Genomic DNA, 12,891 nt, shown 5'->3' on the forward strand with positions numbered 1-12,891 from the left:
GACAGAAACCACCACAGACAACTTAGAGTAGTACAGGACTCAGATCTCTGTGCTCTGCCATAGGAAACAGAGCCAACAGCAGGCAGTGAGACTGGCATTGCAAAGAGCAGAGCAGAGGACTTGACCCCTGCTCAAAACCCCTCTTGTAGCTGGCAGCCCTCATAGCCACACATGCACAGTCTGCAGAGTAGTGTGGCACTGCACAGGTGTGCTGCAAGAACATCAATCCTCTCAGTTTTCTTCATATGATGGGAATTTAATCCATAGGCACTGGCCAAGAGATTGTGGGCTGCACAGTGTCACATGCACTCATTATGCAAGAGAGAAAAACCGGTTTAGTATTTTTAAGTGTCTGGGGTTTGTCCTTTTATGTGCATTTTGGGGTACATGTGGTGGTCTCTGGATGATGAGGCTGTCTGCATTTGTATGGGGCTCAGAAGTATCCAGATACACCTCAAACCTTTGTGTGCACCCAGCAAGAGCTGTTGCCCTGTAAATCCCTTCCTGAAACCTTTCTTTTCCAGCTGCTGGGGCTCTCCATTGCCACGCTGAGCACAGTCACCCACTATGGGCTCCGTTTCACCCTCATTAGCAATGTCTCCCTGGACAGCAACACCTACAAGGCCATCCACCACACAGGTATGTTGTGGTCACATCCCAATGAGACCTTTGGTGATACCCAGCGCTGCAAAATTCCTTAAAGCTATAGAAGAAAATTCAGGGGTATCTCAAGAGGAGGAAGGAGCTGGGTTTTGGAGGATGCGTTAGGACTAACGCAGTCCCACAGGTACTTTCTTTCCCCATATCAGACCTGCATGCCTGTAACCAAAAGATGCTGTGGGTGCATGGGGTGCTCAGGTGCTTCTGTGTTTGCACCTGTTCCTCTATTCTCTGACCCTGTGCTGTGGTAAGAGCTCAGGAGGAGCTCCTCAGTCACGAAAAGTGCACTGGGGCTGGAAAAACAAGGAGAGGAAATACCGGAGTTGATACAGAACATAGAAAATTGAGGCTGGGAGGAGAAGTGCATGGCAGCAGCACCTCGAGCTTTTCTGAGGAAATGTGTGGTATTTTCGTTTTCACAAGGGAGAAGTATAAACTGAGTCTCAGGTACAAGGCTAGAGCAAAGGTAGCCCAGATACTAAAATACCCTGCTCACCACAGCTGCACTTGCATCTGCTGCTTCTCCCGAGCTGCACTCTGGTCTTAAACATGCTCATACCCTCTCAAGATCCAGCTCTTGATTTCAGTTTAATAAGGCAGGTGTAAAAACTGTGTTAGTCCAAGGCTAAGGTATATTCCTTCCCTGTTCCTACACATATATACTGCCACTGACTGCAGCCTTGCAGGCTCTCCCACCCCAGCCACCCATTGCCAGCAACGCTTCCACTTGCCTTGTTTACAGGCATTACCTCTGTGTGGTTAGGCTAGCAAAGCCCTTTGCAGCGCTGTGGTCCCTGAGCCCTGCTCCAGGGTACTGGCTGTGATCCTGCCTGAGCCAGGAGGAAACCAGAGGGTGAGTGTTGCACCAGATTAGCAGTGCCCGGAGTCCTGATAGAGGCTGTGGGACAGCTGCTGCACACCAGCACCCCCCATCTGGGGGGGATCCTTATCAGAATGCTGAAGTAATTGGAAGCTTCTGGTCTGTTGGGTGGACCAACAGCCTTTTAGGCTGCTTCACTCTGCTGGTGCTTACAGCCTTGCCAGACATACAGAGAAAAGCACACCCAGACGGGGGGTATTGAATGAATTACAGAAAAATTTCAGTTCTGCAACCTGGTCATTTGGGGCCAGCTCCCCAAAATGCACTTTTCGGCTCCTCTCTGGGTCAAGCATCAGACTAGGCCTCTGGCATCTGACCACAACTCCCACATCTGTCTTCCAGCTTTCTACTTTGGGATCTGCCTGAGCATGACCCTGATCCTGGCAGCCCTGCTGAGCTCTGCCGCCACAGTGCGGGAATCGCAGTGCCTCACTGCCATGGTGCGTATCCATACCTGCAGGGACTGCCTGGGAGGAGCTTTTTGTCACCTGGGGCTGGCCCCCTTAACGTGCAGTGCTGGGGTCTGCGCTGCCTTATCCCTGCTCACTGTGTGTTTTCCCATATGAAGGGCGGTAGTTAACAGGTAGGTTGTTGAGCATGAAATCTTGCTTAATATAAAATAATTGCATTGCTGTCATACACTAAAGATTTATCTAATTTGTGTAATTGGGGTAAGTGATACTGATGGCAGAAATGAGAAGCTGACACCTGAAAATTCAGCACAAAGCAGCCACTGAATGTTTTCACCTTCTCAATACACCATCTTCCTTTCTCTGTTTGAGATGCCCAAAGGGGCCTCAGTTCCCATGAATTAAGCAGAATGTGTAACTCCCCTCTCTTTTGCTGAAGTGTCTTTAATGTGTGCCTCCAATTACCACATCTAAACCAACAGATGGGTATGTACAGATCAGTGGAGAATGTTGTGGCTGCCTGAAGATACAGTCAAACTTCTCCATAATGTTTATTTGTTGCCTTACTCCCTGGTATACTTTGGCGCATGCCACTCCATAGAACAGGCTGTTAAAAAGAGTGCCAACACATAATGAGCGAAGTCCAGAGCTCTGTCCAAAGAGCATTGTCCAAGGGCCACAAGGTGCTGCTCTCCATTCCCATTTTAACATGGGTGATCCTTTCCTCCAGCCGCCCATCATCTCCCACAGCCCGGCTGGTTTGGGATGTCACAGCCAAGCTTTGCCCGCCAAAGTAACCTGTGACTGGCAGAACCCTCAAACTGGCTATTTTTGTGGCTCCTAGTGTGCCCTGTTGGCTTGTCTTTAGCTTCCACAGTTTTGCTCCTCTGGGGGATGTGGCCGTGTGCATTCTGGCCCCTGACTGCACGTTTGCAGGGCAGTCACGGTACCGCTGCCTTGCGGGGAGCAGAGGAAAGCTGCGAGGTGCCTTCCCCGCAGCTGTGGCGACAAGGCTTCACGCCACGCCGCTCTCAGCAGGGATAAGGGGATGCCCCTGGGCTGTCTTTAAGCTCGGTTCCGCCGCCGCCGTGCCGGGCCGTGGGGCAGGAGGCGAGCGGCGGCCGCGCGGGGCCGCTCCAGCGCCGCGCTCCGCCGCTGGAAGGGGCCGGAGGGGCCGCGGGCCCGCCCCGGGCATGCCGCGGAACGGGAGCGGCCTCCGCCACCCCTGCGGCGTGGGGCCACGTCCCCGGCCCTGAGGAGTTAACGGGAACCCTGGGAGGCGCTCCAGAGCTGGCCACGAGCAAGGGCACTCTCGGCTCCAAGCCGCTGAAGGAGCTCATCGGCGTCTTGAGTCACACAGCGGGGACTGCGCCTGTTATAAATCGCCTCTCCCCTCCCAGCCGTATCGTCCACCAAGGGCCAGCTCGCTGCTTGTGTTGCCCCCAGTTCCCACTCCAAAGGCACTCATTTAATCATTGATCAGCCAGCAAGAAGCGAGAGCGGGGAGAGCCAGCCCTGACGGCTGCAGTGAGGTGTGATCGGGTTTGGGGTTTGGCCCTGTGGGGCTCCAAAACTAGTCGATGTGTTGTCCAGCCCGGCTGATCCCTGCTGTGCTGTAGCTCACAGCAGCGATCGGCCCTGCTGCTTGGAGCTTTTTTCCTCCTTCTGCAAGAGAGAGAATCATCTTCCCCCGCTATTGATTTTAAAGGACTTTTCCTCCCTGCATAGAGTGTGTCTTATTTAGAAGACCATTTAATTCACTCTTTAATCAAAGAGGGAAGACACCAGACTATTTGCCTGACATCTGTGGCTGTTCAGGAAACCAAGCCATGCATGGGGGATGTCTGCGTCGATGTGGCTGGTCCACCACAATGCCACTTGGTAAACCAGCCACCCTGGGGAAAAACTGACAAGGATCCAGATTGGGTTTACAGGAGCTTTTTTTTTTTTGTCTGTTTGGATTATATATCGTCGTTATCTGGAGGTTTGTGTGCCTACAGAGGAGGAGTCTCTGGTCTTTGCAGGCCTTTCTGGTGATGTTCTAATAATAGTAATGGGTGCACAGTGGTTGGAAACCAGGAGAGGTCAAACTGGTTTAAACCCACAGGTCTCAGGAAATTGTCTTCTAGCTGCATTAGCAGTATCATGAGACCAGACACATGCTACTGTGCATCCAGTGCTGCTTGTGAAGAAGCTGGTTCCAAGAAAGTAATTGAGAACTTAAGGATAAAAAATTATGTGCTAAAATCCAGCAGTATTACACCTAAAGCTCCTCTTAAACAGGGAGAATAGCAACAGGCTTATTGACTGTCCTCCAGCTCAGGCAAACTCTGCTTTCTGGTGATCCATGGCCCATCATGCAGTCAATCCTGAATGTAAATATCCTGCAGCTTTATAGCCCCTGGAGGCCATGTTGCTATTGAAGGGGAGGAAAAGGAAGGAAAACAGCAGTTTTCCTGTTTGCATAAAGGAAAGACTCCAGTATCAGTGAGGTTTAAAGCACCATGTATTGTTACCTGGTCAGACTGATAGAGAAAGAAAAGAAAAAAAACAAGGAGCAACATGCCAGCTGAAATTCTCACATCTGAACTTTACAGTCTGAAACTTGACTAGTACAGGGGAAAATTTGTGATCAGGATGGAGCAGATGTTCCCAAAAAATGCAGTGGAAAAAGCCTCAGTGAATACCCAGTATAACCCGGTTTTTCATCAAGATTGATGAGCTAGTAGGGGCAGCACACAGCACAGGCTGTTTGCTTTATTATACCCAGGTGTAAACCAGTGTGTAGAGGATCCTTAATGCCACTGCAGCACACTTCAGCCTCTTGCTTTCTAATTTAATCTGCCTCGGGTGCTCTCTCTCATGGTGCAACACTTCTGGGTGAGGCATCTGTGTGCCAGTAGCAGAACTGGTACCAAGGACAGATTCCTCTTTCGGACTGATGTCACTGACTCATGTTTGCTCTGTGGAAGGGCAAAACCACTGCATGCTTTTAGATGAACTAGGTCAGGCAGAGAGGGACACAACCTGATGGATGCCATCTGAAATTTGCCCCCCCTTTCCCTGCCCTTGGGCTCTGCAGTCTGGCAGGGAGTTGGCCTTTGCAATGACCACAGCAGCACCAAAAAACAGCTGGAGCAGAGCAGGACAGAGGTCTGCTCCTTCCCTGGAAGTGTGGGAGCTTGGCAGGACACAGCCACAGAGCACAGTATGAGCTAAAGGATCCCCCCCTCATCCAAAGTGGGCCCCCTTCACCAAAGGGGAAGCATCAGAAAGGTGAATTAAAAGAAACACCAGCCAACAGACAGGGTGCTGTTCCTGTGGATTCTGCCAAGTCTGTCAAAGAGAAATTGTTCCTTGCAGCAAGGATGGAAGCAAGGTCATTCATAAAAGAGTAATTGATGTGTGCCTGGTGACAGCCCTCCACAGGGCTGAGGTGGCTGTCTCTTGCAAAGGGAGCAGGCAGCAGCCTGTGGCTGGCTCCGAGGAGCTCCAAGGGTCTGGGAGATGGTGAACCAGCCTCAACCCTTCCACATTTTGTATGCAAACTGCACGTTGCTTTTTTCTTTTTTCTTCCAAATGTCTTCTAATGTAATTAGAAAGTTGCTCTTCCAAAAGCCTTTTGGCTGGGAAGGGAAAAAGCAGGCTATAATTCATTTATAAGATGTTCTTGGAGCCATGTAATTGCTGTGCACCAGCTGGATGGAGGGGGAGCTTCCCAAGGGGCTGCATCTTGGTGTTCCCAGAGAAACCAGACAGAAATAAAGGGAGAGCTGATGCTGAAGGACTGAGATGTGGGGTGGAGCTGAGGAAGGGAAGATGAGAAGAAGGATTTTTATCTGCTGTGGGTTCTGGCCCCAGAGAAATGTTGTAAGTGCTGGAGCTGGTGGGGAAGGAAGAGAGAACACAGGGGAAGGAATTTGGGTTGTCACTGGCATCCTGTTGTTCATGCTGTCTGGGTTCATAGTGGGTCACCTGAATTACAGCTTTAATGGAATGATATGCAGAAGAGTGGTCACATTGCTATCAGTGCTGTTTTTTCCATCTGACTAATTTTATTTTAAAAAAAATTTTCTTTTCTTTGAACTTGATTTTGGTGAAAATGCTGTTTGTTTGGTGGGAAAGTTGTTGGAGGCGTGCAAAATGCAGGGTCTGGTCCTGCTGAGGGGCATCCTGACATGCCTGTGTAACTTCACCTTCTCCCTCCAATTTGTGCTGTACCTGCAGGGTTGAACCCCCCACTCCAGCACTCCAGCTGCGTTTTGGTCTGAGATGTCTTGCCCAGTAAGCTCTTCCATATCTTCATGACTTGTAACCACCTTGTCATGTTAGTGTTTGATCAGACTTTTCCTCTCATCTCCTTTAGGGTCTCGGGTAATCTCATTTTAGCTCCTAGCAAGGCAAGAAGTGATCTCATCAGCTATATGGCCAGGCAGCTGCCAAAAAAATAAATGAAAGGAGAGACTGGACATGCATAATTTAAGATTTTTCGTAAGAGCTGTACCAGGGTTTTCCCCAGTGTCTGAAGCAGAGCCTGAAACAAGGCAGCCCCAAAAAAGTGGTGAATACCAGTGGCAGTCTTGTTCCAGGAGCAAAGTCCCCAGGCAAGGCAGAGAAACAGAGCAGATGGACAAGAGCCAGCAAAAGGCTGGCACATTCACTTTCATTTCCAGGATTTGAAGTAACATGTTTTCCTTTCTTGCTGCTTATGCATGAGTTTGGAGCCTTTTTTTTTAACTATATCTTTCAAGCAATTTTTTTTTTTTGTGAAGAAGAACTGGTAGAAGCAATGTTCTTCCTTTCTTAAGCTTGAATTTGGTAAAATTTAATGAAAGATTTAAACTTTTCCAAGTTATTTCAACTATATCATACAATGAAAACAGTCACAGAAAAAATTAGAAACCAAAATAAGATGCAGTCAGCTGGGTAAGTTTCCCACATAACGTGTTGAAAGAGGCACAGTTTAATGGAAAAACTTGTAAGGGCATTAATTTTCAACTGATGCTTATTCATCACCTTTTGTCATTCCAAGATTAAGCTGTGGATTCATATTGGATGAGCCCATTTAGCCTTCAAACGCTTTACAGGCATTTTTCCCTTCTTTTTTTTCTTTTAAATGTGAACAAGATCATTTGGTCCAGCTGTCACAGCAGGCGAGTGCTTTTTATATCAGGGTGTGTGGTTTTTGGTCCAGATTTGTTCAAATAAAAACACAAAGCATGTAACTTCCAGCTCTGCAAGCCTAAGGAAGAAGACAAAAGTCAAGCCATGTCCTTCTTCGTTGCTGTTATTGTTTAGACACTTCAGGGTCAGTTTCTGGCCTTGATTATATTTCTGTCATCCTGTTGTCTAACTAGGATGGTGCTGATCTAAGGAAAGCAGCTTGGCCGTGCAGCTGCCACCTTGCTCACAGAGTAAGTCCAGCTCTTCTTCCAGAGCAGGTTGATTTCTATCTCTGTCCCAGTTATTTCCTTCTTTATGGACTATTTGTGTGGGTTTTCCCCTCTTTGAAGCCAATAGCCAAGTTTTAAATGCAGGGGATTGAATCCCATGATTATGGAGTATAGTCCTGCAGCAGAAGGGAAGCATATTGTAAATATAATGTTTTATACCTTTCTTTGTCCAAGAGGAATTTGCTCAGAATAGATTAACTGCTCTGCAGGAAGCTGCCTGGTTTTTTGGTCAAACTCTTCAATTTACCACAGTGTAATTAGAGGTCTCCTGATGGAGAACCACATTATTGTCCATCTAATTTCTTTTAAGTAACTGACATTATGAGGGATATTAAAAGAAGGTGATGTTTAAACTTTAATGAAACTTGCTTAAACAAGCATATTAAATATGTCCTGATTGTGTTTGCAAATGGGTATTTTTCTCCCCAGTCTGTAACTGTTGGTATTTTTCCTCTTTATCCTCAGGGATTTTTCTGTTTTGCTCTGGCCTTTTGTGGATTGATCCCAGCTGCCTGCTGGAGATACACACACAGCACAGAGGTAAGTGTTGGCTGCTAGGAAATACCACCAGCATCTCGTCAGAGATTTTTTTCATAGCAACTATTCCTCCCATAAAAGGGACATCTGGTGTTATTTAAGCCATCCATATTGAGGTCTATCAGATGCATGCTCTGTTGCATCCATCCTTTGGAAGGAAAGGGTCACCTTCATCAGATACCTCTTCAGAGAGAAGCCCTTTCTGAAGAGAGAAGCCCATGGAAAATCTCATGCAGGGCAAATGCTTTGTGCTGAAGGCAAAACAAAATGCAACTCTCCTTAGCTTTGGGATGTTTTTTTTCAGGGAATGTTTGCTTTGTTTTGTTTTGTTTTAAATGAGATGCTTGACTTTTGAAAAGTCATTTCCAGCTGGTTCTAATTCCTGCTAATGTCAATTGGGAGCCTTTATTTGAAGGCAGTGGCCAGGAGAAGCACCCAGGAGGTGTGTTTATTAACATGCAGCAGTGGTACATGAAAAACACAAGAGAAATGGTGTTTTGGGTCACTACAAAGCTCGACCAAGAAAGAGAAGATTATAGGAGGCTGAATTTGGAAGAAAGTTGGGGTTTGAATTTTTAACTCAGAGCTTCCTGGTGCTGGGGTAGATGGGTGATGTGGGACATGCAAGGTGCTGGGTAAGTTGGTCTTTATTCCCCTTTTTGCATCCCTTCACTCAAAAAATACAAAATTTAAGAGACTTGTCAGTGTAAAAAAATCATGACATCTTTCTTTTGAAAGCAGAACACTGGTATTTTTGGCAGGTATCTAAATAATTCAGAGAAGTGCTTGGGACTTTGATAGGTGCTTCATGCAGTAGCTCAGTCCTTGTCTTTATTTTGCTCCTCCCCAGCCCTGGGCATAACCTGCCATGTTCTGGGTACCAGTGAGGATGTATTGTGAAACATCATCCCAGTGAATTAGGAATTGATGCTGCTGGCTCATCTTTTTATGGTTACATATACTGGGGGTGATCAAAGACCAGTCTGAAGTGTCTGGCCTTGAGATTTCCTTCTGTGATGGAAGAGCTGGCCTTGAGGTTTCCTTCTGTGATGGAAGAGCTGGCCTTGAGGTTTCCTTCTGTGGTGGAGGAGCACAACTCCATCAAAATCCCACTCAGTCCACACTAGGACTGTAGCAATTGCTTTTGCAGGCACAAGGAGCCCTGCACTGTAATGGTTCAGTGTCCTGTGCATAAATTAAAACTCAGTCTTCCTGAAAGTGAAAGTCAAGTATAAGGTGAAGGATAAGGTCCTGCTTCTCTAGAAAGTTTTCCCAGAGCTGTCCAGTGCCCAGTGTAGTTGAAAATCCTTTGAAATGTGCAGGTGGCTATACTGGACCAGGTTAAAGTTGTTGGCCAAGGTAGGAGCTGTTGGGCAAGGAGATTTTCTGGCTGACCTGCTGTTAGCCAAGGTAGCAGCATACAAACCCAGCAAACACAAAGCAATGCTTTTTCAGATGCCAGCAGCTTGTGGCCCAGGTGTCTGCTAGTGGCAACTGCTGGTGTCTTTGCCTTTAATGTTCTCCCTGGGTTTTTCCTCTGTGAATTTGTCCAGCTGCTTTGGAAACAGGTGAGTGCTGATGGCACAGCAGCATCTTTTATATCTATGCTTAAATGGCTGAAGTGGAATCAATCAGAGCTGAGGCATCCATGAAAAAATGTCCTTCCACAGCCTCTTTATTTTTTTTCCTTATTGTTTCAGGCAAAACTATCAACATTTATTACATTCCCACTAACAGTTTAATTTGGAAATAATTTGGTTTTCATGACCAACACAGAAGGGAGCACACTTTCCTTCTCCTTCTGCGGACATTAAATTGTAGATTGAAGCACAGTCCGTGTCAGTAAAGGAGAAATGGCACCAGAAACTGTCTGGTTGGCATTGTGAGACTGTGTTTTCTAAACAGACTATTTAGTTTTACTGTTAATCCACATACATGGTGTAGGGCGTAAAAAGACTGTAAGAAAAAGGTTGTATGTTGTGTTATGTAATGCAGGCATGTGCCATGCAAAAAATATTTTGCTGAAAATATTTAAAGGAGTATTGCTTTGTATATCTCTTGATCAGTACATCTGTTTTTACTTCAAATTATTTTCATGTGGTTTTTTGCTCTGAGTGCCCTGTCCACAAATGCACCCATGGTTATGATTAGCTTTGGTAATTGGTCGGGTTTCTGTAAGCAAAACAGCTTCCACTAGGCAAAATTAGGTGGTTTTGTAAAAGCTTGACTTCTTGAGCAAAGAAAATCAGCAGTGTTTCTGACAACAGAAAAAAAAAATACCCCTAGAGACCATCTTGTGTTTCTCTGCTTCCTAAAATCCAAGGAAAAGCAGAGAATATAAATGAGGAAGATTTAATTAGAAGTGTCACTTTCTGAACGTGTGGAAATTTAGTTTCAACTGAAAAGTAACTTGTCTCACTAGAGAGAGGATGCAGACGTGAGGGAAAAATACAGGTGACTGAAAGAAATGCAGATGTGTCTGCCCCTCCAGGACAGGAACACAGTGATACAGAAAATTGGATGAAGTAGGGATAAGACCTCTGAAGTCTCATTATAGAGCTGTTTGTTTGCTTGTCTTTCTCAAAAGAAAGAACAAAATTCAAGCAGGTGTCCTCTGCTGCCTACTGCATGTCAGTACTCTCAAAAATAGTTAATTGTGGCAATCTGGGGTGGGGGAAATCAAACCCAGCCAAGTGGGTGGGTGTCTTGTAAGCATGATGGGATGTACACAGCTATCAAGAAAGGAATGGAACTGAGGATGTAAAACTGAATATGGATGAATATGGCCATTACACGTGCCTGAATCACTGAGAGCACTGAGGGGTACTGCCCCATGATCATGGCTGGAAAAAGAATTTCAATTTTTCCTATGAAAAATACATTGATTTTCCAGTGGAATGCCAGACAGAAAATTAGGCTGTTCATTTTGGAAATGCCAGCTGGGAGCTGGTGTCAGTAGTTCCTGTCCTCTCCCTTGCTGCTGGCAAGGTTCTGAACACAAGCAGCATTGAAAACAGTCCTCCCCTCCCTTTGCAAGCTGGGGATGGGAGATCTCTCCTGCACTGATCCATGGCAGATGCTTCAGTGGTTTACTCCTGTTGGTAAAAAAAAAATTTAAAAAACCCCTACATTTTCTTCACAAAGCAGAATCCTCTCACAGAAAATTTTCTGAAAGAGTAAACCCCACTACTCAGTTGAAAAATTATTTTCATGGTTATTGTCAAGAGACAATAGGTAGAAATGTAGTTTGAATATGGTGAAAACAAGATGCCCTTTTTGCCTGTGTGGCTCTTTTAGGGCCTTTTTTACAGGACATCCTACAGAGAAGTTGGGCAGGGAGAAAGGAAGAGTTATTTGTAAATATTTGGTATTCTCAGACCTGGGCACTGTAAACAAGATGAATCATCTCATTTCCCTTTCTTTTCTGCTTTCATGACTTCTGTAGCTTCTGGATTAATTCTTTCAGACAGATGTTGAATGTTTTAATTTTAAGTTATCTGCATTCCAGATGGACTCGATGTCACCATAGTCTGCTTTCTTGTGATGCATGCCAGACATGCAGCAGTCGTGAACCTGAGATTTATCATGCTTTCTCCTAAAAGGTTGCATCCCAACTGTTCCTCCTCTCCGTGGGAGATGTGGCTTTGGCAGGGAAGTGTTGCAAACCTGTCTGAGGAAGGACAGTGGCGCAATCGAAGTGAACGAGAGACCGACGTGCATGGGAGGGCAGAGGGGATGGGATGACCTCTGCACAAGGTCTTTGCTGGAACTGCTGTGGTAACCTCAGAAATCATGAGGTTTTCAGATGGTTTTCAACCACATTAGGAAGTCCTGGTTCCTGAAGCCGAAGAGCTGAGTCTTGTTTTCCAAAGTTATTTTTATGGCTGTTCCTTTGCCACAAACTGCTGTCTGTTTAAGTGAGGTGCCTCTGTCATTCACAGCATGGCCAAAAAGAGCAGGGATGTGGAATGCAGAGAGGGATGTAGGAGAGACATGCCACATCTAGCACAGCTGGTGGGGAGGGCTGCTGCTTCCTCCTCCTGCTCCCCAGCTTCCTTTTCTCCTCACCCATTAACGGCTGCTTTAGAAACCTCTTTGCAGAGGCTGGAGCAAAGTGGTACTTGCAGCTGCCATAGAGGAGATTTGGTACCCTTACTAACCATCACAAAACCAGAATCATTACAGTTGGAAAAGACTTTAAGATCATTGAGTCCAACCTTTGACTGTCATCTAGACCAGAGCACTTAGTGCCATGTCCAGTTATTTCTTGAACACTTCCAGGGACAGTGACTCCACCACCTCCCTGGGCAGCCCATTCCAATGCCTGACCACCGCTTCAGTGAAAAAATTCTTCCTGATGTCCAACCTGAACCTGGAACAGCTTGAGGCTCTTATGCTGTCACTTGTTGCCTAAGAGATGAGACAAACCCCCACCAAGCTACAAGCTTCTTTCAGGTAGTTGCAGAGAGCAATAAGGTCTCCCCTGAGCCTCCTTTTCTCCAGGCTAAACTACCCCAGCTCACTCTCACTGGATTTCCTCTGCAGACCCTTCACCAGCTCCATTGCCCTTCTCTGGACATGCTCCAGTACTTCAATGTCTTTCTTGTAGTGAGGGGCCCAGCACTGGGCACAGCCTCCAGGTGTGGTCCCAGCAGTACCCAGTACAGAGGGACAATCACTGCCCTAGCCCTGCTGGCCACACTATTTTTGATACAGGCCAGGATGCCCTAGGCCTTCTTGGCCCCCTGGGCACTGCTGGCTCATTGTCAGCTCTTACCCAGCACCCCAGGTCCTTTCCAGGAACTGTTACCTAAGCCTGTAGTGCTGCATGAGGTTGTTGACCTCACTTGACCAAAGTGCAGGGCCTGGCACTTGGCCTTGCTGAACCTGAGGTTTGGGGTTATGTTCTGGGCCCTGCTGTGAAAGAGGCCAGAGGAGTTTCTATTCCACA

At 46.6% G+C, this 12,891-nt stretch overlaps 1 protein-coding gene across 1 annotated transcript in view; it reads left to right on the forward strand.

Annotated features, from left to right (window-relative positions):
* The window catches only part of TSPAN32 (tetraspanin 32), a 37,181-nt gene that overhangs the window by 8,443 nt on the left and 15,847 nt on the right, over positions 1-12,891 (forward strand). The window contains exons 2-4 of the mRNA XM_064425235.1: positions 525-639; positions 1,883-1,980; positions 7,869-7,943. Coding sequence (XP_064281305.1) covers positions 525-639; positions 1,883-1,980; positions 7,869-7,943 — 288 coding nt within the window. The remainder of the gene's footprint in view (positions 1-524; positions 640-1,882; positions 1,981-7,868; positions 7,944-12,891) is intronic.

Source organism: Passer domesticus, chromosome 6, assembly GCF_036417665.1.
Source record: "Passer domesticus isolate bPasDom1 chromosome 6, bPasDom1.hap1, whole genome shotgun sequence".
Taxonomy (NCBI): domain Eukaryota; kingdom Metazoa; phylum Chordata; class Aves; order Passeriformes; family Passeridae; genus Passer; species Passer domesticus.